The sequence below is a fragment of the Panulirus ornatus genome, chromosome 30 (genome assembly GCF_036320965.1).
Source record: "Panulirus ornatus isolate Po-2019 chromosome 30, ASM3632096v1, whole genome shotgun sequence".
Lineage (NCBI taxonomy): Eukaryota > Metazoa > Arthropoda > Malacostraca > Decapoda > Palinuridae > Panulirus > Panulirus ornatus.
In genome coordinates, this window is record NC_092253.1 from 19998128 (window position 1) to 20024806 (window position 26679).

At 39.7% G+C, this 26679-nt stretch overlaps 1 protein-coding gene across 2 annotated transcripts; it reads left to right on the plus strand.

Moving 5' to 3' along the window:
* The first annotated feature begins 1362 nt into the window (after window positions 1-1362).
* LOC139758445 (uncharacterized) lies at window positions 1363-23517 on the plus strand. 2 transcript variants are annotated; one of them, XM_071679872.1, is made up of 6 exons: window positions 1363-1449; window positions 2292-2356; window positions 10972-11152; window positions 16259-16409; window positions 21446-21592; window positions 23134-23517. In XM_071679872.1, exons 2-6 carry the CDS (start codon window positions 2296-2298, stop codon window positions 23317-23319), a joined length of 726 nt encoding a protein of 241 aa, XP_071535973.1. In that variant the 5' UTR covers window positions 1363-1449; window positions 2292-2295; the 3' UTR covers window positions 23320-23517. The 2 variants fall into 2 exon arrangements, with proteins under 2 accessions (XP_071535973.1, XP_071535974.1); XM_071679873.1 differs by having other exon boundaries at window positions 1433-1457.
* Window positions 23518-26679: the final 3162 nt, after the last annotated feature.

The window sequence follows — 26679 nt, forward strand, 5'->3', positions numbered from 1 at the left end:
ACAGCTTTCCATGGTTTACCCCAGACGCTTCACATGCCCTGATTCAATCCACTGACAGCACGTCAACCCCGGTATACCACATCGCTCCAATTCACTCTATTCCTTGCCCTCCTTTCACCCTCCTGCATGTTCAGGCCCCGATCACACAAAATCTTTTTCACTCCATCTTTCCACCTCCAATTTGGTCTCCCTCTTCTCCTCGTTCCCTCCAACTCCGACACATATATCCTCTTGGTCAATCTTTCCTCACTCATTCTCTCCACGTGCCCAAACCATTTCAAAACACCCTCTTCTGCTCTCTCAACCACGCTCTTTTTATTTCCACACATCTCTCTTACCCTTACGTTACTTACTCGATCAAACCACCTCACACCACACATTGTCCTCAAACATCTCATTTCCAGCACATCCATCCTCCTGCGCACAACTCTATCCATAGCCCACGCCTCGCAACCATACAACATTGTTGGAACCACTATTCCTTCAAACATAATGGATGAAGGTAGCATGTATGAATATGTACATGTGTATATATGTATATGTCTTTGTATGTATATACGTTGCAGTGTATATGTATGGATATGTGCGTGTGTGGACGTGTATGTATATACATGTGTATATGGATGGGTTGGGCCATTCTTTCGTCTGTTTCCTTGCGCTACCTCGCTAACGCGGGAGACAGCGATAAAGTATAACGATGAAAACAGGAAAGTATTGATGGACAAGTTGCACAGTATATTTGGGATCTGGAGGAAAGATAGAATGAAGACTTGAGAAGTTTCTTTGGTGTGAAGAGCTTATTAGAAAGACGTGTAAGTGAAAGTCTTTAGGATGGTGTGGTTAAGAACGTATGCAGATGATGGATACAAAGAGATGAAAACATGGAGTGAGAGAAATGATTTGCACTAGGGATATTCCAGGTGATGATACAGGAATGACGGAAGATAGACTGCACTGAAAACATTTTGTATACTGAAATGGTATGAATGGAGACTTTGGCTTCAATGCACGTCCACATTATGTGCAAAGCGAAAATGTAACAGTTATTATTATACGTGTGGAAATCCCTGCTCCACTCTAACACATTTAAGGGGGTTGAAGATATATATGGTAATGTTACTGAGGATGAGTGTACTTGATGCAATCTGTCAATTTGGAAATAAATTACGATAAACAGATAGAATATGGAGTTCCTTGTTCTAGTAAAGCTGATTGGCAAAAAAAGATCATCACATGAAACATTGAAATTTGTTTATAACAGTGCCATAGGTGAAGATATTTTATAAAGAAAATCTAAAAAGTAGTATGTAATCCTTTTATGTAGGTGTCAGACTTGCAGTAAAATATTTGCTAGCAATTTTGCACGCCAGTCGGTGTTTGGCTGGTGGTTCGAGCGCCACAGAGACGGCTGCTGCCTTGTACATGGAGGATCGCTAGGAATGTAACTAGGTGGGAAAGTAATGAGTATTCTGATTTACTCCTGGTTAAACTTATAATCTTCTCTCAGCTTTAGACAGGTTATATGTAGGCAGATAGAGCTTGTTGTATTCTGTCACAATATGTTGTCGTGGTTTGTGTATTCTAAGGGTGGTTTACTCTGATAGTTTATTTGGTGTACAGATGAGGCAGTGAGTATCCCCCTTAGTACATGGCGAGATTAGAACATAACACGGTAATGGGTAATTCATCACTGTAGCTGCACATTGCTATTTTATTTGCATATAAAGTGATTTCCCCCGATATTTATAACTTTCGTGGTCATGGCTTTATTTAACATCGTTCAATAAGATATCATGCTTCAAATCATGTCTAGCAACTTATATTGCATCATTTCAATATTACATTAACACTGTCGAACAAAATCACGGCATATCCAATTAAATCAGGGCATATCAAGCAGAGATGAGACTTCACAGGAAGGTCTGTGGGGCCTAGTTTTAGATAGAGGCTGTGGTTTTAGTGCATTACCCATGGCAGCAAGAGATTGAATGTGGGTGAATAACTTCTTTTCCTTACCTGTTCTTGGTGCTAACTCGCCAAACAGCGAACAAGTATAAGGGAAAGAAATGAAAGTGATTATGTTATGATATTAATAGTGATAACAATATGTATCTCTCCCGTAATGTTGTGATATTAATAGTGATAACAAGTATCTGTCCTTTATTATAGTTAATCTTGTCCAGACAGGGTCTTAGAGTTTGAGTGGTAGATATTTAAAGACAGAGCACAGGTTTGCTTTGCTTCTTGAAAGCCTTTATAATGTTTCCTCATGAAATAATCTGATTTTTCAGCGAAATGACATATCATGGTTCACTCAGCAGGATGGCATCATCTGTCAGGATTGCTGCATTTTTAGGTAAGAATGGCAATAGAAAGGTAAAATGTTTTGCTTATGCCTTGTTCAGTTTTTCATACTCATTACATGATCTAAGCCATTTCATACTTTTCACAGTATATATATAATTGCCACTTTCTTAGTATGTATATGTGCAGACACTTTTCTTGTCATCTTTCATCACTACCATAAAATATACTCTTTCAGGATGATTTTTTTTCAAATCTTCACTTTTTGAAATGCTATATTTCATTTCTGGTAATTATTTGATGTTTAGGATGTCTTCCATGCTATGGAGAAAGTTCAAGAGAAAGAAAGGTAAAATGTCACTGCCTGAAAATTTGTTTAAAGACTTATGGAAAACAACATTTGGGACAAAATTGTAAACCATTAAGAGGACCAGTACTTAGTAAAAGAAGCTCAGCATGGTTTTTGATGAAATCATTCATGTCTGGCAAATCTTGATTTCTTTTGTGGTGTAATCAACGTATATGATAAAAGTAAAGCAGGTGATTTCATCTTTTTGATTTCTTAAAAAGCATTCACTAAGGTTTCACATTAGAGCATACAAATTAAAGTTAAGTTGCATAGTATATATGGTGGTTAGAAAATTGATTTACTGGTTATAAACAAAAATTAGGAATTAATTGTTAAGCATCAGAATGGTTAGGCATGACAAGTAGTGTTCCATAGGGATAAGTCTTGGGACTGGTTCTCTCTTTCTCATTGGGATTTGATATTTTTGCTCTATTTCTGTTGAGGAAAGTTCTACAGAGGCAAGATTACTCACAAAATTTTTTTTTTTATTTAATTTATTTTTCTATCTATATCTTCAATGTCCATTCCCTCCAGGAACTCCACCCCGGTGACCATGGCAAAAGTCTCCACTTATCCCTGTCTTTACATGCCTCCCTCGCATACACCATTCCACTCATTCTTCCTGTTTCTCTCCTTCCATTATTCCTCCACTCTATTTGCCCATGGCACAGGTGGTCTTCCACTGACACTAACCCCCTATAATTGTACTATCATACCCTCTCCTTGTAAACTCCCAGTCTTGCATTCTTTCCACATGCTCAAGCCCATTCTACCACTCCACAATTCACTCCCTTTGTATTCCTTGCCATGCCACATCTCTCATAGACCCATTCATTTCTTTCTTCATTCCATTTAGTCACACCACGTGCTCTACTCAAATAGCTCATTTCCACAGCCTGGATTCTTTACCTCTGTGCCACATTCCACTTCCATGTTTTGGCTGCATAGGTCAGGGTTGGGAGGACTATTCTGATCCTTAATGCTCTGTTCACTTCCATGCTTACACCTCTACCCTTCATTATTCTGTTAAGGAACCCAATGACTCTTCTACCCTGTACTGCTCTCTCCTGTATCTCTCCTTCCATATCACCACACTTACTCAAGGCAGCACCCAGATAATTTAATTTCCTCACTTTTTCCAATCTCCCCCCCCCCCCCATATTCACAGCACAATTTAGTACACTTTTTTCTTTCACTTTGTGTGGTTTTACAAAATCTATACTTTCACTCTGTTTCCTTTCAAACACCATTACTTTACTTTTACTTGCATTTACCTTCAATCTCCTATGCTCATACACATCATAAAACACACAACCTTCTGAAACTCCTCTTCATTCTCTGCAAAGAACACAGTATCACCTGCAAACAGGCTTGCCACTAGCCACCATAGCTCACTGCTACACTCCATTTCTGCACTCCTTTTCCCTAGTTTTGCTTTCATCTCTCTTATCACTCCATCCATATATATATATTTTTTTTTTTTTTTGCTGTCTCCCGCGTTTGCGAGGTAGTGCAAGGAAACAGACGAAAGACATGGCCCAACCCACCCCCATACACATGTATATACATACGTCCACACACGCAAATATACATACCTCCACAGCTTTCCATGGTTTACCCCAGACGCTTCACATGCCCTGATTTAATCCACTGACAGCACGTCAACCCCGGTATACCACATCGATCCAATTCACTCTATTCCTTGCCCTCCTTTCACCCTCCTGCATGTTCAGGCCCCGATCACACAAAATCTTTTTCACTCCATCTTTCCACCTCCAATTTGGTCTCCCACTTCTCGTTCCCTCCACCTCCGACACATATATCCTCTTGGTCAATCTTTCCTCATTCATTCTCTCCATGTGCCCAAACCATTTCAAAACACCCTCTTCTGCTCTCTCAACCACGCTCTTTTTATTTCCACACATCTCTCTTACCCTTACATTACTTACTCGATCAAACCACCTCACACCACACATTGTCCTCAAACATCTCATTTCCAGCACATCCATCCTCCTGCGCACAACTCTATCCATAGCCCACGCCTCGCAACCATACAACATTGTTGGAACCACTATTCCTTCAAACATACCCATTTTTGCTTTCCGAGATAATGCTCTCGACTTCCACACATTCTTCAAGGCTCCCAGAATTTTTGCCCCCTCCCCCACCCTATGATCCACTTCCGCTTCCATGGTTCCATCCGCTGCCAGATCCACTCCCAGATATCTAAAACACTTTACTTCCTCCAGTTTTTCTCCATTCAAACTCACCTCCCAATTGACTTGACCCTCAACCCTCCTGTACCTAATAACCTTGCTCTTATTCACATTTACTCTTAACTTTCTTCTTCCACACACTTTGCCAAACTCAGTCACCAGCTTCTGCAGTTTCTCACATGAATCAGCCACCAGCGCTGTATCATCAGCGAACAACAACTGACTCACTTCCCAAGCTCTCTCATCCCCAACAGACTTCATACTTGCCCCTCTTTCCAAAACTCTTGCATTCACCTCCCTAACAACCCCATCCATAAACAAATTAAACAACCATGGAGACATCACACACCCCTGCCACAAACCTACATTCACTGAGAACCAGTCACTTTCCTCTCTTCCTACACGTACACATGCCTTACATCCTCGATAAAAACTTTTCACTGCTTCTAACAACTTGCCTCCCACACCATATATTCTTAATACCTTCCACAGAGCATCTCTATCAACTCTATCATATGCCTTCTCCAGATCCATAAATGCTACATACAAATCCATTTGCTTTTCTAAGTATTTCTTACATACATTCTTCAAAGCAAACACCTGATCCACACATCCTCTACCACTTCTGAAACCACACTGCTCTTCCCCAATCTGATGCTCTGTACATGCCTTCACCCTCTCAATCAATACCCTCCCATATAATTTACCAGGAATACTCAACAAACTTATACCTCTGTAATTTGAGCACTCACTCTTATCCCCTTTGCCTTTGTACAATGACACTATGCACGCATTCCGCCAATCCTCAGGCACCTCACCATGAGTCATACATACATTAAATAACCTTACCAACCAGTCAACAATACAGTCACCCCCTTTTTTAATAAATTCCACTGCAATACCATCCAAACCTGCTGCCTTGCCGGCTTTCATCTTCCGCAAAGCTTTTACTACCTCTTCTCTGTTTACCAAATCATTTTCCCTAACCCTCTCACTTTGCACACCACCTCAACCAAAACACCCTATATCTGCCACTCTATCATCAAACACATTCAACAGACCTTCAAAATACTCACTCCATCTCCTTCTCACATCACCACTTCTTGTTATCACCTCCCCATTTGCGCCCTTCACAAACTTATTCCCCTGTAATCGCTACATACATCCTTAGCACCTTTTCCTTTGAATAAAGGAATGATAATAGCTTTCACCTAGTCCTCACTGTCAGCCTTCTGTTTCCATGCTAAATTACATATAAGATGCATCCATTCTATCACACTTTCTCCTCCATACTTCAGCATTTCAGCCATAATCCCATTCACTCCAGGTATCTTTCCTACCTTCGTCTTCATTATTTCCCTTCTTACCTCCCTTTTTTTTCTAAAGACCCCAGCACTTGCAATATCTTCTTTCCCTCCTCCATATCCATGCCTGTAGCAACTGCTGCCTCCCCTTCTACCACATTCATCAGTTCTTCTAAATACTCTTTCCATCTTCCTTTTACTTCATTCTTTTGATTCAGCAAGTCCCCCTCCTTGCTTTTCACATCTTACTTCTTACATCAACATTTCCACTCTTACATCCACCTCTTTCCTTTTTCACCTCCTTCCAGTATAGTTGAACCAAACATTAGAAAAAATAACATGTTGCAGAAAAAATTGAAGCCAAGGCCAGATAAACAAAAGTGAAGGTGGTGGTTTTGAATTTTAGCGGTGTGTTTTTTGCAATCATGATTTGAATTGGGATAAAGAAGACCACTGAATAGCTGTAAGTACTATCATTGTAGTGAATTTCATTTTCTGATTGTCACAAAGAAATGTTAGAAATCAAAAGAAGGATTTGGAGTCAGCTATGATGAAACTGAATGCAGATAAAGATATTACTCCCCACAGTGGATTAAAGAAATGTAATACTAAAGTAGCGAAAGAAGAATTTCTTTGTGACTGCTGCAACACCTGGTATCATTATTGGTAGCAAGGACTTTTAGAAGAAAGGTATGAAAAAGTTAATGGTATGGCTGATGATATTACCAGGTTATGTTTATCATGCAAGGTTTTTGTTAAAAATCTGGTAGACAGTGTATGGAAAACTTGATAAGAAATGTTTAGTTAGAGAAGAACTTTTCAGATCTACAGAATAAGTGTCAGGGTATTAAAGATAATAAGACTGTAAAGAATAATGATATGGAGGGAAAACTTGATGCAATAATCCTCACTTAAGATAACTAAAACAACAAAATTGATATACTAGAAAATGACATGAAATATATACAGGATGAATTAAGGAGTGTTGCATCTAACCTTAGTATGTTGCTGACATGTGTACAGATTATTCAGATAGTTTCTGGGGACTTTATGAATGAGGGTACTACTCACATCCAAATTTAGAAATAGTGGGATGATAACACTGTAATGATTAAGGTGCCGGAATCAGTCAGCAAACCCAGAAGTGAAAGGTTTGACACAGCAGAGTTGAAAAAAAGTATCAGAATGCAGTTTTATTATTGAGAGAATTTCTAAGACACTTAAACTAGGTAAGAAAAGTGCAGACAAGATTCACCCAGTATTAGTGACCTTTAATTTTAGGGGGAAAATAAGCAGTTTAAAGGGAGTGAACAGTTTTAATATGTCATGATATGAAGAAAGGGAATTGTCCAGGAAGCTATCCGTAGAAGCAAAACAGAAGGAACAAACCACCTTCTGGGGAATGGCTTTATTGGGTGAGAGGTTCCCCATGGAGCAGAAGAATAGTCCAAATGTAAAAAGAGTACTTGATTTTTAAGAACCAAAATTATCAAAAGAGGAAGAACATTGTAAATAAATCATGCAGTTTTGATTGATTTAAGATGGTCATAGCTAAACCGACCCCAAAGAATATTGGGGTAACAGATTGAGCCCCCCAAAATACTAGTTTTTTATTATTATAAAAGAGCTATCTCGCACACATGAGGGGGAAGGGTGTTGTTATTTCATGTGTGGTGAGGTGGCGATGGGAATGAATAAAGGCACACAGTATGAATTATGTACACATATGAATTATGTTTAATTTGTTTATGGATGGGGTTGTTAGGGAGGTGAATGCAAGAGTTTTGGAAAGAGGGGCAAGTATGAAGTCTGTTGGGGATGAGAGAGCTTGGGAAGTGAGTCAGTTGTTGTTCGCTGATGATACAGTGCTGGTGGCTGATTCATGTGAGAAACTGCAGAAGCTGGTGACTGAGTTTGGTAAAGTGTGTGAAAGAAGAAAGTTAAGAGTAAATGTAAATAAGAGCAAGGTTATTAGGTACAGTAGGGTTGAGGGTCAAGTCAATTGGGAGGTGAGTTTGAATGGAGAAAACTGGAGGAAGTGAAGTGTTTTAGATATCTGGGAGTGGATCTGGCAGCGAATGGAACCATGGAAGCGGAAGTGGATCATAGGGTGGGGGAGGGGGCGAAAATTCTGGGAGCCTTGAAGAATGTGTGGAAGTCGAGAACATTATCTCGGAAAGCAAAAATGGGTATGTTTGAAGGAATAGTGGTTCCAACAATGTTGTATGGTTGCGAGGCGTGGGCTATGGATAGAGTTGTGCGCAGGAGGATGGATGTGCTGGAAATGAGATGTTTGAGGACAATGTGTGGTGTGAGGTGGTTTGATCGAGTAAGTAACGTAAGGGTAAGAGAGATGTGTGGAAATAAAAAGAGCGTGGTTGAGAGAGCAGAAGAGGGTGTTTTGAAATGGTTTGGGCACATGGAGAGAATGAGTGAGGAAAGATTGACCAAGAGGATATATGTGTCGGAGGTGGAGGGAACGAGGAGAAGAGGGAGACCAAATTGGAGGTGGAAAGATGGAGTGAAAAAGATTTTGTGTGATCGGGGCCTGAACATGCAGGAGGGTGAAAGGAGGGCAAGGAATAGAGTGAATTGGAGCGATGTGGTATACCGGGGTTGATGTGCTGTCGGTGGGTTGGATCGGGGCGTGTGAGGCGTCTGGGGTAAACCATGAAAAGCTGTGTAGGTATGTATATTTGCGTGTGTGGACGTATGTATATACATGTGTATGGGGGGGGTTGGGCCATTTCTTTCGTCTGTTTCCTTGCGCTACCTCGCAAACGTGGGAGACAGCGACAAAGCAAAAAAAAAAAAATGAATTATGTACATGTGTATATATGTATATGTCTGTGTGTGTGTATATATGTATACGTTGAGATGTATAGGTATGTATATTTGCGTGTATGGACATGTATGTATATACATGTGTACGTGGGTGGGTTGGGACATTCTTTCGTCTGTTTCCTTGCACTACCTCGCTAATGCAGGAGACAGCGACAGAGCAAAATAAAATAAATAATAAAAAAGAGCTTAATTTAGATGGTTACAATCTTCATAGTTTTAATACAGAAAATGAATTATGTAGGGGAGTAGCTTGTGTGAAGATGGACAGGTGAGAAAGGTAGTGAATGGTGGGTTAACATTAGAATTATTAATGAAAAAGAGGTGTATGGGTGAAACTTACTGGAAAGAGTGCAAATGATTGGGAGATGCAAAGAGAAAAGTGGCAGGATTTTAAGAGGAAGATACAATGGGTGAAGATGGCAAATGAGAGTTAGGTTGAAAGAATAAGTAAACATCAGAGAGGATAAGAAGTTGCTTTGGAATGAGGCTCATAATGTGATAAAAACAAGAGAATAAATGGGAATGTTGGTGGAGGGGGCAATGGGGAAGTGGCAAGAGGTAGTGATGAGGTGAAAAGAAAATGAACTGAGTATTTTGAAGGATTTTTGAAAGTGTTTCATGATAGGATGCAAAAGTAGGGTGTTTGGGTTGAGGAGCTATGCAAAATCACTGATACATTCTTATCCCATGTATGCCCTTCACCCTTCTGCATATTTCAGGCCCCAAGCTTATAAAATCTTTTTCTCCCTATCCTTCCATCTCCACTTTGGTCACCCCCTTCTTGTTCCCTCCATTTCTGATACATATATCCTCTTTGTCATCCTCTCCTCTTTCATTTTCTTCATGTGTCTAAACCATTTCAATACACCTTTTTCAGTTCTCTCAACCACACCCTTTTTATTGCCACACCTCTTTTATCCTATTATTGCATACTCAGTTGGACCACCTCACACCATTTATTTTCCTCAAATATTTCATTCTTACACATCCATCCTCCTCTGCACATCCGCTTCTATACCCCTTACTGTTCATCTATACATCATTTGCACCTCTGTACCTTCAAAGATACCCATTTTTGCTCTCCCAGTTAATGACCTTTCTTTTCACACATTCCTTAATGCTTCAAGAACCTTTGCCTCTTTGCCCTATGACACTTCCATTTCTATGGTTCCATTTGCTGCCCCTCCCACTTCCAGACATCTAAAATGCCTTCCTTCCTCCAGATTTTATCCATTCAGAAGTACACCCCAACTAACCTGTCCCTCTGCCCAACTAAACTTAATACTTATCTATCAGTCTATCTATCTATCTATCTATCTATCTATCTCTAGGTATATCTCTGACAGCCATTCCTTTGTTGGTTTGTGGTTTAAAGCCTTAGACTGTAAGTATCCATCTTTGGATATACATAGATGATTAAAGTTCTTTCTCAAGAGAATGTCATGTCAGTTAATTAAACCAATGGTATTTTAAGCTAATAGGTCAAAACAAAATTTGGCTTTGAATGTTTAGAGTGTTGGATATTTACTCTAAATATTATGCTTAGAAACTATATTCTTTCATATTTGTGAGATGCAGACTCCATGTATTGCTAGAAGAATAAACTTATCCCTAATGTTGTTAATATTAACTTACTAGTTGTGGTTACAGTTATAGACTGCATATCAGTTATTATTGCAGTGATATCATTTGCTTTGTGTTAGTTTAAGAAGTTATCTAAGTGACAATTTTGAAGCTAAAGTGGGCAACTTATGTATGTGCTTGCTTCCCATCCACCCCTTGCTGTGGTTGATTACTTTGAATCTGATTAAGTGCATTCTGTTGCTGATAATGATGAACCATGATATTTTAACTCTGGTTGATTTTCATGAATTCTTTAGTAACTAAGTCCTCATCAAGGGCCATGGATTGTGGTTTCGGAAAAGTGTCTCATATCAAAACATATTTTTGCCAGGATCAACTTCCAATGCTTCAAGGATATCCATTGGTGGAAAAAAAAACAGACCAGAGACTGGAAATGACTTATGTACAAGTTTTCAACAAATGGGACTATCACCATTGGAGGCTCGCATGTCTGCTACTTTCATAGTTGCAAGTGACTCACTTGTGAAGCAACAGAGCATTCAAGAGTATAGGTAAGACAGAATACATGAAAAATATTTATTACATATTTTACTGTATGTTTTAGAGGTGCCAGATCATTGTTAAAAGGCTCCTTACACACACATTTGTAAGTTAGGATGTGTGACGAAATATGAAAGTTCATATCTTTCAAAAGTAAGATACTGTAAACTGTTCATGTAATTTGTAAGTTGAGCAATCATTTTTGAAAAGGAAGTTGTATGCAATAAAATTTTCTCCCTTTTGTGGTCTGTCCTATGATTATGAGATGTATGCTTTAGAAATATAGGTCAGAACTCTTTGTAAACTCATGTTTTTATTAGGGAGGCACTATCCTTCTCTCATCCTTTATGAGTGACCTAGTGGTATTCATAGCAGCCTGCTTATCAATGGGCCCACCCTTGGCCAATCAGCAACCACCACTGGGCTGATGTCATTGATCAACTCCCTAGGGAACCAGCCAATCATAGCTCACAATTTTCCCTAGATTTCACTTGATTGTATGTTGCTACTTTCTGCAGCTGCTGTCAACCAAATTTTTCATGGATCACTATCCATTTCTTTCATGTACTTATTATTTAGTAATTTTGAATGTCATACACAATGTGATTAGGAGGTTGATGGCATACAAAGAGTATCAGACTGGGGAGGAACAGTGATTTATATGTGGCATTTATGGTTCTAGAAAAAACAAATGATAGGGTTGATAGAAATGCTTTGTGTAAAGTATTATATATGGTGTGGGAGGAAAGCTGTTCTTATCAAGAGAGTAAGGCATATGTGTGAGTAGGTAGGAAGGTGAATGGTTCCAGATTAGAATGGGTTAAGGTGGTAGGGGTGCATATGTCACCAAAGCTTTTGAATATGTTTATGGTTAGAGATGTGAGGAAGGTGAAAGCATTGGTCTTGGAGAGAGTGGCAGGTGTACACTGTGCCAGCAGTGGGCGAGAGGGCCTGGGAAGAGTCTGTCTGTATCTCTGATGCCTGTTCCCATATGGAGGAGTCTCAAGGGGATGGCCACAGCAGTAAGTCTCCACAACTAATGAAATCCAGTGCCACTTCTTAGTCTTTAGTGCCTCACCCTTAACAGTGCAGTGTTTGCAGAGGCTCCTACCTAATGGGAAGTGAGTCATTTGTTGTTTACTGATGACATGGCAATGGTGATAGATATGAGTGAGAAACTGCAGAAGTTGGTGTTGACCTTTCCTCACTCATTCCCATAAGTTCAAACCATTTCAGCATGCCTTCTTCTGCTATCTCAACCACACTCTTTTTCTTACCACACATCTCTGTTACCCTTTCATAACTTACATGATCGAATCACCTCACACCACATATTACCTTTCATTTCTAACAGATTGACTCTCCCCCACATAGAATTATCTATAACCCATGCCTAACTCCCATATGATAATGATGGGGCCAGTATTCATTCATACTCATTTTTGCACTCCAAGATGATTTTATTTCCTCACATTCATTAGTGCTCCCTTTCATTACTTAATCAAACCCTGTAGGGGAATAGATGAGGAACACTGCTGTTGGTTGATGCACGTACCACTGCAGGAACCACATAACTCAGCTTAGCATCGCACCATGAAGGCCATTGTATTTACCATATCATGGTAACCTACTCTACTTGAAGGAATATTTTCTCCACCTGTATTCTTCATCTTCACTTGATAATGGCTTAGAGTTAGTCAAAATGTGTTATTGTTTTTATTTGCTGTGTAATGTAGTTTCTGAGGTTTTTGAATTTTATCATTAATATGGAAACCTTATTAGAAGTTGTGTTCCAGTATCCTTTACAGCAAAAAAAATTGATTATGAAAATAGAAAGCTTACTTAAAGAGATAATCACTTGTAAATATGCTGTCATATTCAACCAAAGATGCATGTATATGAATATATTCTTATTTTTTTTTTTTTTTTTGCTTTGTCGCTGTCTCCCGCGTTTGCGAGGTAGCGCAAGGAAACAGACGAAAGAAATGGCCCAACCCACCCCCATACACATGTATATACATACACGTCCACACACGCAAATATACATACCTACACAGCTTTCCATGGTTTACCCCAGACGCTTCACATGCCCTGATTCAATCCACTGACAGCACGTCAACCCCGGTATACCACATCGATCCAATTCACTCTATTCCTTGCCCTCCTTTCACCCTTCTGCATGTTCAGGCCCCGATCACACAAAATCTTTTTCACTCCATCTTTCCACCTCCAATTTGGTCTCCCACTTCTCCTCGTTCCCTCCACCTCCGACACATATATCCTCTTGGTCAAGCTTTCCTCACTCATTCTCTCCATGTGCCCAAACCATTTCAAAACACCATCTTCTGCTCTCTCAACCATGCTCTTTTTATTTCCACGCATCTCTCTTACCCTTACGTTACTTACTCGATCAAACCACCTCACACCACACATTGTCCTCAAACATCTCATTTCCAGCACATCCACCGTCCTGCGCACAACTCTATCCATAGTCCACGCCTCGCAACCATACAAAATTGTTGGAACCACTATTCCTTCAAACATACCCATTTTTGCTTTCCGAGATAATGTTTTCGACTTCCACGCATTCTTCAAGGCTCCCAGAATTTTCGCCCCCTCCCTCACCCTATGATTCACTTCCGCTTCCATGGTTCCATCCGCTGCCAAATCCACTCCCAGATATCTAAAACACTTCACTTCCTCCAGTTTTTCTCCATTCAAACTTACCTCCCAATTTACTTGACCCTCAACCCTACTGTACCTAACAACCTTACTCTTATTCACATTTACTCTTAACTTTCTTCTTTCACACACTTTACCAAACTCAGTCACCAGCTTCTGCAGTTTCTCACATGAATCAGCCACCAGCGCTGTATCATCAACGAACAAAAACTGACTCACTACCCAAGCTCTGTCATCCACAACAGACTGCATACTTGCCCCTCTTTCCAAAACTCTTGCATTCACCTTCCTAACAACCCCGTCCATAAACAAATTAAACAACCATGGCGACATCAGGCACCCCTGCCGCAAACCTACAATCACTGAGAACCAGTCACTTTCCTCTCTTCCTACACTTACACATGTCTTACATCCTCGATAAAAACTTTTCACTGCTTCTAACAACTTGCCTCCCACACCATATATCCTTAATACCTTCCACAGAGCATCTCTATCAACTCTATCATATGCCTTCTCCAGATCCATAAATGCCACATACAAATCCATTTGCTTTTCTAAGTATTTCTCACATACATTCTTCAAAGCAAACACCTGATCCACACATCCTCTACCACTTCTGAAACCACATTGCTCTTCCCCAATCTGATGCTCTGTACATGCCTTCACCCTATCAATCAATACCCTCCCATATAATTTACCAGGAATACTCAACAAACTTATACCTCTGTAATTTGAGCACTCACTCTTATCCCCTTTGCCTTTGTACAATGGCACTATGCACGCATTCTGCCAATCTTCAGGCACCTCACCATGAACCATACATACATTAAATAACCTTACCAACCAGTCAACAATACAGTCACCCCTTTTTTAATAAATTCCACTGCAATACCATCCAATCCCGCTGCCTTGCCAGCTTTCATCTTCCGCAAAGATGAAAGGTGTAAGGCATGTGTACGAGTAGGAAGAGAGGCGAGTGACTGATTGCCAGTAAGAGATCGGTCTGTGGCAGGTATGTATAATGTCACCGTGGTTGTTTAATTTCTTTATGGATGGGGTGTTGAGGGAGATAAATCCAAGAGTTTTGATAGAGGGGTGAGTATGCAGTCTTTTGGGGATGTGAGGGCCTGAGAAGTGTGTTGTTGTTCGCCGATGATGCAGCACTGGTTGCTGATTCAAGTGAGAAACTGCCGAAGTTGGTGACTGAGTTTGGATTAGTATGTGAATAAGAGCAAGGTTATTAGAATTATCAGAGTTGAGGGACAAGTTGGGATGTAACTTTGAACAGAGAAAAATTGGAGGAAGTGAATCGTTTTAGATGTCCGGGAGTGGACTTAGCAATGAATGAAACCATGGAAGCAGAAGTGAGTCTTAGGGTGGGGGAGGGGGTGAAGGTTTTGGAAGAACAAAAATGGGTATGTTTGAAGGAATAGTAATTCTAACAATATGCATGCAAGGCATAGGCTATAGATAGGGTTGTGCAGAGAAGGGTGGAAGTGTTTGAAATGGAATGTTTGAGGACAGCATGTGGTATAAGGTGGTTTGATTGAGTAATTAATGACAGGGTAAGAGAGATGTATGGTAATAAAAAGTGTGGTTGAGAAAGCAGAAGAGGGTGTGTTGAAATGGTTTGGATGTATGTAAAGAATGAGTGAGGAAAGGTTGACAAAGAGGGTATATATGTCAGAGATGGAGGGAACAAGAAGTTGGAGACCAAATTGGAGGTGGAAGTAGATAGAGTGAAAAAGATTTTGAGTGATCAGGGCCTGAAAATGCAAGAGGGTGAAAGGCGAGTGAAAAAGATTGAGTGATCAGGGCCTGAACATGCAGGGGGGTGAAAGACATGTGTGAATTAGAGTGAATTGGAACAATGTGGCATACTGGGGTTGATGTGCCATCAGTGGACTGAACAAGAGCATGTTAAACCTCTGGGGTAAACAGTGGAAATGTGTGTGGGGCCTGGATGTGGATAGGGAGCTGTGGTTTTGGTGCATTACACATGACAGGGAAAGAATGTGTGTGAGCGGATATGACCTATGTCTGTCTCCTGGCAATACCTTGCTAATGCAGAGGATGGCGATGCTGTTTCCTGTGAGGCGGCGTGGTGCTGGGAATGGATGAAGGCAAGCAATTATGAATATGTACATGATGACAGCCCAGTTGTGGTTTTTGATTGGCCAGGATCATCTGCAAAGATTGAGTGGAGGCTGATACCTCCTTACTGAAATTGTCATGGTAGGAAGAATTGTGATCTGTATATTCCCAAGGAATATATTTTGTGCTTGAATGACACTGCTTCGGATAGGAAAGTTTTCTCAAAATTTTCGAAACCTACGTTTTTTGATATTTGAATCGTTAGTTATACCACAATTTATGAAAATTTGTGTTTAGAAATTGATTTATGCTTTGATCCTTTTTCTTTTACTATTTTACAGTTTTCCATCCTTGGTGAAACCTGTGAACATTACTGTTCCAGCCCTTTATGGTGGAGCAGTATTGGAGAAGGATCTTCCAGCTGTGCTTAATAATATGGAAAAAATTGAACCGTTCACCAACACAGAGATTAAGGAATTTCCATCAGCCCAAGTAAGAGATTGTTAGTTTTTTCATTAAGATAAAGGAAATCTAATGTATCATGACTAACTTGCATATAAAGTAGGAAAATCAGTGGTGTCTGGGAGCACAGTCACTTTAACTTTATTTCCCATTAATAGTTATTCGTGATGTGCAAATTGTTTTGTGGTAAGAATATTAGAAAGGAAAAATATACATAATTCAATATAATGATGCAAAGCAAAAATAGTATAATTCACTATTAAGATAAAGTTAGTAATTTTGAATATCAGGGACTTGATTTTTTCCATTTTTCAGCTTTTTATTTTCTTTCTGAATTTCCTGATCAGCCCATGTGAAGTGTGCAGATCTAAGAAGGAAAATTTTCTTGGCAGGGTGGGATCCTTACAGATATGTTTTTGACCGGTTCCTTACAGTAATAACAAGTTAAGTCTGTAGATAACATATCATAAATAACTCAGTAATTCATTGCCCAGAATATTTGAAACAGCTTTTTAGGAAATAGGAGCAACAGACTATCTTGTTTTATTAAAAGTATATTGTCAGATAATACAAGCACTTTCCTTTTTTTTTTCTCCTTATAGAGTCTGTCCTGCAAGCATGAAAAATTCTCTTGAATATTCTCTTGGAAAATCCGGGGTAGGACCTTTCAGCCCTCAGTATTTTTGGTAAGGAAATGCTGCCCTTCCTTATCCATAGCTGTCAAATCAACCATGACAGCAGCAGCAACTTTCTTATTTTTGACCTAGCTTCAGCCAGTCACTGACTGCTGCAGAGATGATGTTATTGACCTCCTTCTGGATTCTGGATGTCTCTGCTCATAATTCTACTAGTATTACATGTTGACAGAATGTTTGTTATCAGTCCATCTTTATCATTCATATATAAGTTCAAAGGTCACTTAGCAGCCACAAGGGTTATGTTCCTGGAAGTCCCTTTGGTTTGCATGGTATTAGTCTCATGGTATATATAATGATATAATATAGTGAAAGTTTCACGTTTGAAAGTCAGTGCTTTATACTTCAGAAACAACATGTTTATTCTGCAGAAATAAAAAGAACTGCTTTATAAAAAGGAACAGTAAGCACAATAATAAAGCATTAATTTTTTGTGGTATAATGGCAGTACATCTTATGTATGTATATGTCTAGCTTAATTTGTCTTTGATCCTCTCATTCTGTAACTGTCCTCTGATGATGAAAATGTGTTGATACACGAGAGTGCTCAGGCTCGTTTCCTTTTCCATGTGTTTATGTATATATATGTGTATATGAGTGGATCGGCCATTCTTTGTCTGTTTCCTGGTGCTACCTTGCTGATGCGGGAAATGGCGATCAAGCATAATAAATGAATAATATGTGTATAAAAGTTATCCCTAGGGATATAGGAGAAAGAATACTTCCCACATACTCCTTATGTGTCAGAGATAGCGACTAAAGGAGGAAGGAGCAGGGGGCTAGAAATCATCCCCTCCCATTTCTGATTTTCCAAAAGAAGGATCAGAGAAGGGGGCCAAGTGAGGATACCTCTAAGGCTCAGTCTTCTGTTTTTAACGCTACCTCACTAATGCGGGAAATGGTGAATATGTATAAAAAAGATTATTTATTTATTTATTTTGCTTTGTCGCTGTCTCCCGCGTTAGCGAGGTAGCGCAAGGAAACAGACGAAAGAATGGCCCAACCCACCCACATACACATGTATATACATACACGTCCACACACGCAAATATACATACCTATACATCTCAACGTATACATATATATATACACACACAGACATATATATGCATGTACATAATTCCTTCTGTCTGCCTTTATTCATTCCCATCGCCACCCCGCCACACATGAAATAACAACCTCCTCCCCCCCTTATGTACGCGAGGTAGGGCAAGGAAGACAACAAAGGCCCCATTCATTCACCCTCGGTCTCTAGCTGTCGTGTAATAATGCACCGAAACCACAGCTCCCTTTCCACATCCAGGCCCCACAGAACTTTCCATGGTTTACCCCAGACGCTTCACATGCCCTGGTTCAATCCATTGACAGCATGGCGACCCCAGTATACCACATCGTTCCAGTTCACTCTATTCCTTGCACGCCTTTCACCCTCCTGCATGTTCAGGCCCCGATCACTCAAAATCTTTTTCACTCCATCTTTCACAACCATACAACAGACTGCATACTTGCCCCTCTTTCCAAAACTCATGCATTCACCTCCCTAACAACCCCATCCATAAACAAATTAAACAACCATGGAGACATCACACACCCCTGCTGCAAACCAACATTCATTGAGAGCTAATCTCTCTTCCTACTCGTACACATGCCTTACATCCTCAATAAAAACTTTTCACTGCTTCTAACAACTTGCCTCCCACACCATATATTTTTAATACCTTCCACAGAGCATCTCTATCAAGTCTATCATATGCCTTATCCAGATCCATAAATGCTACATACAAATTCATTTGGTTTTCTAAGTATTTCTCACATACATTCTTCAAAGCAAACACCTGATCTACACGTTCTCTACCACTTCTGAAACCACACTGCTCTTCCCCAGTCTGATGTTCTGTACATGCCTTCACCCTCTCAATCAATACCCTCCCATATAATTTACCAGGAATACTCAACAAACTTATACCTCTGTAATTTGAGCACTCACTTTTATCCCCTTTGCCTTCGTACAATGACACTATGCAAGCATTCCGCCAATCCTCAGGCACCTCACCATGAATCATACATACATTAAATAACCTTACCAACCAGTCAACAATAGTCACCCCCTTTTTTAATAAATTGCACTGCAATACCATCCAAACCTGTGGCCATGCTGGCTTTCATCATCTGCAAAGCTTTTGCTACCTCTTCTCTGTTTACCAAATCATTCTACCTAACCCTTTTACTTTGCACACCACATCGACCAAAACACCCTATATCTGCCACTCTATCATCAAACACATTCAACAAACCTTCAAAATACTCACTCCATCTTCTCACATCACCATTACTTGTTTTCACCTTCCCATTAGCCCCCTTCACTGATGTTCCCATTTGTTCCCTTGTCTTACACACTTTATGTACCTCCTTCCAAAACATCTTTTTATTCTCCCTAAAATTTAATGATACTCTCTCACCCAAACTCTCATTTGCTCTCTTTTTCACCTCTTGCACCCTTCTCTTGAGCTCCTGCCTCTTACTTTTATGCATTTCCCAGTCATTTGCACTACTTCCCTGCAAAAATCACCCAAATACCTCTCTCTTCTTTTTCACTAATAATCTTACTTCTTCATCCCACCACTCACTACCCTTTCTAATCTGCCCACCTTCCACGCTTCTCATGCCACAAGCATCTTTTGCGCAAGCCATCACTGCTTCCCTAAGTTCATCCCATTCCTCCCCCGCTCCCCTTACGTCCTTTGTTCTCACCTTTTTCCATTCTGTACTCAGTATTTCCTGGTACTTCCTCACTCAAGTCTCCTTCCCAAGCTCACTTACTTTCACCACTCTCTTCACTCCAACATTATCTCTTCTTTTCTGAAAACCTTTACATATCTTCACCATCGCCTCCACAAGATAATGATCAGACATCCCTCCAGTTGCACCTCTCAGCACATTAACATCCAAAAGTCTCTCTTTCGCGCTCCTATCAATTAACACGTGATCCAATAACGCTCTCTGGCCTTCTCTCCTACTTACATACAATACTTATGTATATCTGTCTTTTTAAACCAGGTATTCCTAATCACCAGTCTTTTTTCAGTACATAAATCTACAAGCTCTTCACTATTTCCATTTACAACACTGAACACCCCCATGTACACCAATTATTCCCTCAACTGCAATATTACTTACCTTTGCATTCAAATCACCCGTCACTATAACCCTGTCTCATGCATCAAAACTACTAACACACTCACTCAGCTGCTACCAAAACACTTGCCTCTCATGATCTTATTTCTCATGCCCAGGTGCATATGCACCAATAATCACCTATCTCTCTCCATCCACTTTCAGTTTTACCCATATCAGTCTAGAGTTTACTTTCTTACACTCTATCACATACTCCCACCACTCCTGTTTCAGGAGTAGTGCCACTCCTTCCCTTGCTCTTGTCCTCTCACTAACCCCTGACTTTACTCCCAAGACATTCCTAAACCACTCTTCCCCTTTACCCTTGTACATGTGAGTATATTGGCCGTTCTTCATCTGTTTCCTGTCGCTACCTTGCTAACATGGAAAACAGCATTTAAGTATAGTTTTGAAAAGTAAAATTTAAATTTTCTGTGTAAGGCATGTGTACAAAGAAGGAGAGAGGATAGTGAATAGTTTCGGGTGAAGGTGGATCTATGGCAGGGGTGCAGTATTTGGCATATTATCTCCTCGGTATCTTTTTATGAAAACTCTTTCTTATAACTTTGAGCTCAGGAAGGAGAGTTTATGAAGAATATGTTATGTCTGGAGACAGGAATCTTGTCTTTAATGACAATCCCTTATGGGTTATGAGACATCCAAATGCTATATTTGTGGATAAGGGTGAGACTACAGTATTAGATTTAGAAATATCCCTGTTGCCATCTGCTTTTAGAAAATTTCATCAATAGAAATCTTGCTTTATGACAGGCTAAATCTCTCAGAGGCTTTTTGGACTGCAGCATTCCATTCTGTATGCCACTCTGTTTTTTTGGTTGATGATTGCAATATGTGAATACTGAGCTGTCATTCTACCAGAAGGAGAAGGTCAATCACATCATCTCTGTGGTGTTAGGCCAGAGCTTCCTCCCTGGAAATATTGAGGGTAGGAAAGTCCTTACTTGATTTTCCCTAGAGAATATCTTGTGCTAGTGGAACACTGCATTGACGAGGAAGTGTTCTAGAGTTTTTTAACTGATTTTTTTCTTTTCTATGACTGCAGAGAGTTTATACATAAAGCCCTCATCTAGTTCATGTTGTTTAACCTTTATAAGACTCCTCTTATAAAGGACAAATCTTAACCAAGTTGAACAGGTTTTACATCATGTAATATCTCCTAACTCCATCTTGGTGCAGGTGATTGAGAAGCAGGCTGTGCGATTGATTGTCATTAGGAGAAAGAAAATGAAGAAACATAAGAGGAGAAAGCTACAGAAGAAGATGAAGTTTGTTTGGATGAAAGTTAAGCAGAAGAGAGAGTATCGCAAAGAGAAACTCTTTCAGGTACATTTTATGCCTCATGTTTAGCATGAGTAAACTTAAACTCGGCCAGCCAACCTTTATGAATGCATTATATTTATTTATCTGCAGTATTGAATTACATAATTCTCATATGTAACCCTTTTGATGTAACCCTTTTGATAAGTTGTATGTATATGTCTGAACAAACACGTACCCAGTGATTGCAAAATTTAAATTTACTCCGCAACTGCCCAAAAATGTTTCTCTGTACTGTAATGTTTGGGAATGTCCCAAGGACCTTGATACAACCAAAACATATTCACAAGTAATGTCTGATGTGTGCTATGCTGTATTTCACTTTAAACTTGATGGATGCCATCATTGATTATCTCTGTTTGGGTTGGTTTAATTCTGCACAGGTAAATTACATGTATGACTTATTTCTCATACTTTTTGCCTGGCATAGCATACCCCTCACCCTTCTGCATGTTCAGGCCCCGATAGCTCAAAATATTTCTTACTCCTTCCTTTTACGTCCAATTTGCTCTCCCACTTCTTGTTCCCTCCACCTCTGACACATATATCCTCTTTGTCAACCTTTCCTCACTCATTCATTTCATTGTCAACCTTTCCTCACTCATTCATTTCTTTGTTAACCTTTCCTCATTCATTCATTTTATATGTCCATACCATTTCAACACACCCTACTCTGCTCTCTCAACTACACTCTTTTTATTACCACACATCAATCTTATCCTTTCATTACTTACTAGATTAAGCTACCTCACACCATGTTATCTTCAAATTTCAATTCCAATACATCCGCCTTCCATACAGTTCTGTTTATGGGACTCACTTCAGCTTCCAAATTTCCATTCACTGCCAAGTCTAAGATATCTAAAACACTTCACTTCCTCTAATTTTTCTCCATTCAAACTTTCATCCCACCTAACTTGTCCCTCAACCCTGCTGAACCTAATAACCTTGCCTTTATTCATATTTACTCTTAGCTTTCTCCTTTCACACACTTTTCCAAACTCAGTCACCAACTTCTGCAATTTCTCACTCGAATCAGCCACCAGTGCTGTATCATTGGCAAACAACAATTGACTCACTTCCCAGGCCCTCTCATCCCCAACAGACTGCATACCTGCCCCCCTCTCCAAAACTCTTGCATGTACCTCTTTAACCACCCCATCTTTAAGTAAATTAAACAGTCATGGGGATACCACACACCCCTGCTGCAGACCAACGCCTTCACTGGGAACCAATTACTCTCCTCTCTCCCTACTTGTACACATGCCTTACATGTTTATGTGGACATGGATGTGGATCCTAAAGGTAACAGAATAGTTTTCTGTCTCTTTCATGGATGCAAATAATTGGAATTATTGTCTGAGCTTATTAAATTTGGGAAATATCAGAGGGAAACTGTTTTTTGAGAATGTTTCCACATTCGTTTCTTTGTTGTTGATGGGCATCTGATGTGTTTAAGTTCCCTTAAGCATGATACATGTGGTAGGCATCTGATGTTTTTAAGTTCCCTTAAGAATGATACTACAAATCACTTTAACTCTTTACAGGCTACACAAATGGCTAGAATCCATAAGTATGCAGCTTTTGATGCAGCCAAGTATGTAGAAGACATGCTGCGTCGTACAAAGGAGAAGCCTATTCCCAGAACTTGGAAAGGCAAGCGACTACCAGAATTTCTCATCAAGCAACTTATGGAAGAACATGAAGAAAAGAAAAAGAAAAAACAACAATAGAGAGGAATCACTAGCATTCATCTCATTAGTTAAGATGCAGTCAGGATTTTTATGGTTCATTATCTTGGCATACAATTCATGTCTTGAGGTTGAAAACATTGTATGCTGTGGTATTTATGTGTTAAGTAGAAGTTTTGTTTTGTCTTAGCGAATTTTAACTGTATATATAGTTTCAAAAGAATATATATAAGAACAGAATTGTTTATTATTTAACACCTAATAATCTGTCATGCTCATATCGTTATACATTAGGGTTAGATTAAATTATTGTACTGCCCTTAGTATTATAGGGAATGCTTGGAGCTGTGGGCAAGAATTCTTGAATGATGATTTTTTAATTCTAACTGTATAACTTTAAGATCCTTAGACAGGTTTGTTACTGCTTCAAGGCTGCATTGCAATAAATGGCAGGGAAATGATGGACTCTTTTGGAGGGGAAGTTCTTTGATGAGATTGTGTTACTTTTGATACACTGACAATCACAAAGTCTTGCTGAAGGTATCTTTTACTAGGATTTTAGCTATAAGCAGGCAGTCTGGTAACATTTGGAATGACATTGTATGTGGTAATAGAAGATATCTCTTATTTAATGTTGGAGATGCAATCCTGAAAAAACACAATATAAAAGGCAAATTTTATGGTGGAACAGTTTTTAGTGTAATGTTGTGTACAATTGTATGAAAGGGCTTTATGTTTCGGGAAATTCTTCATTATAAGTTTCTCAAAGTGACTGGTTCCTAGTGAATGTTGGTTTGTGGAAGGGGTGCTTGATGTCTCCATGGTTATTTAATTTGTTTATGGATGGGATGGTTAGGGAGGTGAATGCAAGATTTTGGAGAGAGGGGCAAGTATGCAGTCTGTTCTGGATGAGAAGGCTTGGGAAGTGAGTCAGTTGTTCGCTGATGATACAACGCTGATGGCTGATTCAAGTGAGAAACTGCAGAAGCTGGTGACTGAGTTTGGTAAAGTGTGTGAAATATGGAAGTTGAGAGTAAATGTGAATAAGAGCAAGGTTATTAAGTTCAGTATGGGAGAGGAACAAGTTAATTGGGAGGTAAGTTTGAATGGAGAAAAACTGGAGGAAGTGAAGTCTTTTAGATATCTGGGAGTGGACTTAGCAGCAGATGGAACCATGGAAGTGGAAGTGAGTCACAGTGGGGGAGAGAGTGAAGGTTCTGGGAGCGTTGAAGAATGTGGAAGGCAAGAATGTTATTTCAGAGCAAAAATGAGTATGTTTGAAGGAATAGTGGCTCCAACAATGTTATATGGCTGCGAGGCATGGGCTATAGATAGGATTGTGTGGAGGAGAGTGGATGTGTTGGAAATGAAATGTTTGAGGACAATATGTGGTTTGATCGAGTAAGTAATGAAAGGGTAAGAGAGATGTGTGGTAATAAAAAGAGTGTGGTTGAGAGAGCAGAAGAGGATGTGTTGAAATGGTTTGGACACATGGAAAGAATGAGTGAGGAAAGATTGACAAAGAGGATATATGTGTCAGAGGTGGAGGGAAGAAGGAGAAGGAGGAGACCAAATTGGAGGTGGAAGGATGGAATGGAAAAGATAATGAGTGATCGGGGCCTGAAGATACAGGAGGGTGAAAGGCGTGCAAGGAATAGAGTGAATTGGAACGATGTGGTATGCCAGGGTTGATGTGCTGTCAATGGATTGAACCAGGGAATGTGAAGCATCTGTGGGGCCTGGATGTGGAAAGGGAGCTGTGGTTTTGGTGCATTTCACATGACAGTCAGAGACTGAGTGTGAACAAGTGTGGCCTTATTCGCCTGTTCCTGGCACTGCCTCACTGGAGGGGGGGATGCTATTTCATGTGTGGCAGGGTGGCGACGGGAATGGATGAAGGTAGCAAGAATGGATAATGTACATGTTTATATATGTACATGTCTGTGTATTATCCCTGGGGATAAGGGGAAAGAATACTTCTCACGTATTCCCTGTGTGTCATAGAAGGTGACTAAAAGGGGAGGGAGCGGGGCGCTGGAAATCCTCCCCTCTCGTTTTTTTTTTCTTATTTTCCAAAAGTAGGAACAGAGGATATTCCCTCAAAGGCTCAGTCCTCTGTTCTTGATGCTATCTTGCTAGTGTGGGAAATGGCAAATAGTATAAAAAAAGAAAAAATGTCTATGTATATGTATGTATACACTGAACTGTATATGTAGGTATATGTGCATGTGTGCGCGTTTATGTATATACATGTATATGTGGGTGGGTTGGGCCTTTCCTCGTCTCTTTTCTTGCGTTAACGTGGGAGATGGCGGTTAAGTATAATAAAGAATATAAGAAGTTTCTCTAAAATATGAATAAAATGTCAAGAAACATTTAATCAATGGCAAGTACTTTTTTCTCTCGCCTCATCCACCTGTGGGTTGCTGAAATTCAACCCGTCTCAAACCCTCTTTCTCTCATGTACAACACTTGTCTAGACAGAGCTCATGCATATCTTTATTTTCTCATTCTATTCTTAATTTTGAAATTAAAATGAATTAATATGAATAAAATGTCAAGAAACATGCAATCAATTGCAAGTACTTTTTTTCCCCTCACCTCATCTACCTGTGGGTTGCTGATATTTAACCCCAGTCTCAAACCCTCTTTCTCTCAAGTACAACACTTGTCTAGATAGAGCTCATGCATATCTTTATTTTCTTGTTCTATTTTTTTATTTTATAACTTTTCAGTTAGTGGCAGCAAAACCACCTGTTAATTCTCCAGTACTGATTTGGAGTTGTGCCTCCAGTTGAAGGGTTGGGTGGATCCCAGGGTCCACTCTACCTCTATCTTGTGACTGGAATGCACCCCACTCCCATAACTGCAGCTCTTAGACCTGATTTTTTCTACTAATTTTTTTAACACTTGCAGTCTTAATTCTATCTAACTGTTTATCTCCCACCCTTTCTTTTACTTCTCTTTAAAACTCAGATGTCCAAAGCTACTTCTTTGCACTATCAGATTTCTGATTATAATCTTGATCATCTTTTCCACTCCAACAATGGAATTTATGCCCACTGTAGTACAGAAACACCTATTACAGTACATGCCTCTTGGATCGCAAGTCTCCTAACTTTGATGACACTTTGCCCAAAATCTCGCTACCCTCCATTACCTTGCTTTTTTTGTTTCTTTTGTTTCACTAATTCCATAACATATATACAACTCTTTGACTATTTGATGTCTTGCCATGAAACTCTGCTCTCTTCACATCCATATGCTGAGATCCTCTATGCAGAGGATTTCAATGTACACAACAACTATTGGTTAAACTCAAACTGGAATTATCCTTGTGGAGATGGGACCAACAATCATCTCCAAAAACTGTAATTCAACCCTTCGTCTTTTCTTCCAACT

Coding starts and splice junctions, on each gene's coding strand:
- LOC139758445 (XM_071679872.1), top strand. CDS start 2,296: ATGACATATCATGGTTCACTCAGCAGGATGGCATCATCTGTCAGGATT. Junction 16,410..21,445: donor AGGAATTTCCATCAGCCCAA/GTAAGAGATTGT, acceptor ATCTTGGTGCAG/GTGATTGAGAAGCAGGCTGT. Junction 21,593..23,133: donor GCAAAGAGAAACTCTTTCAG/GTACATTTTATG, acceptor AACTCTTTACAG/GCTACACAAATGGCTAGAAT.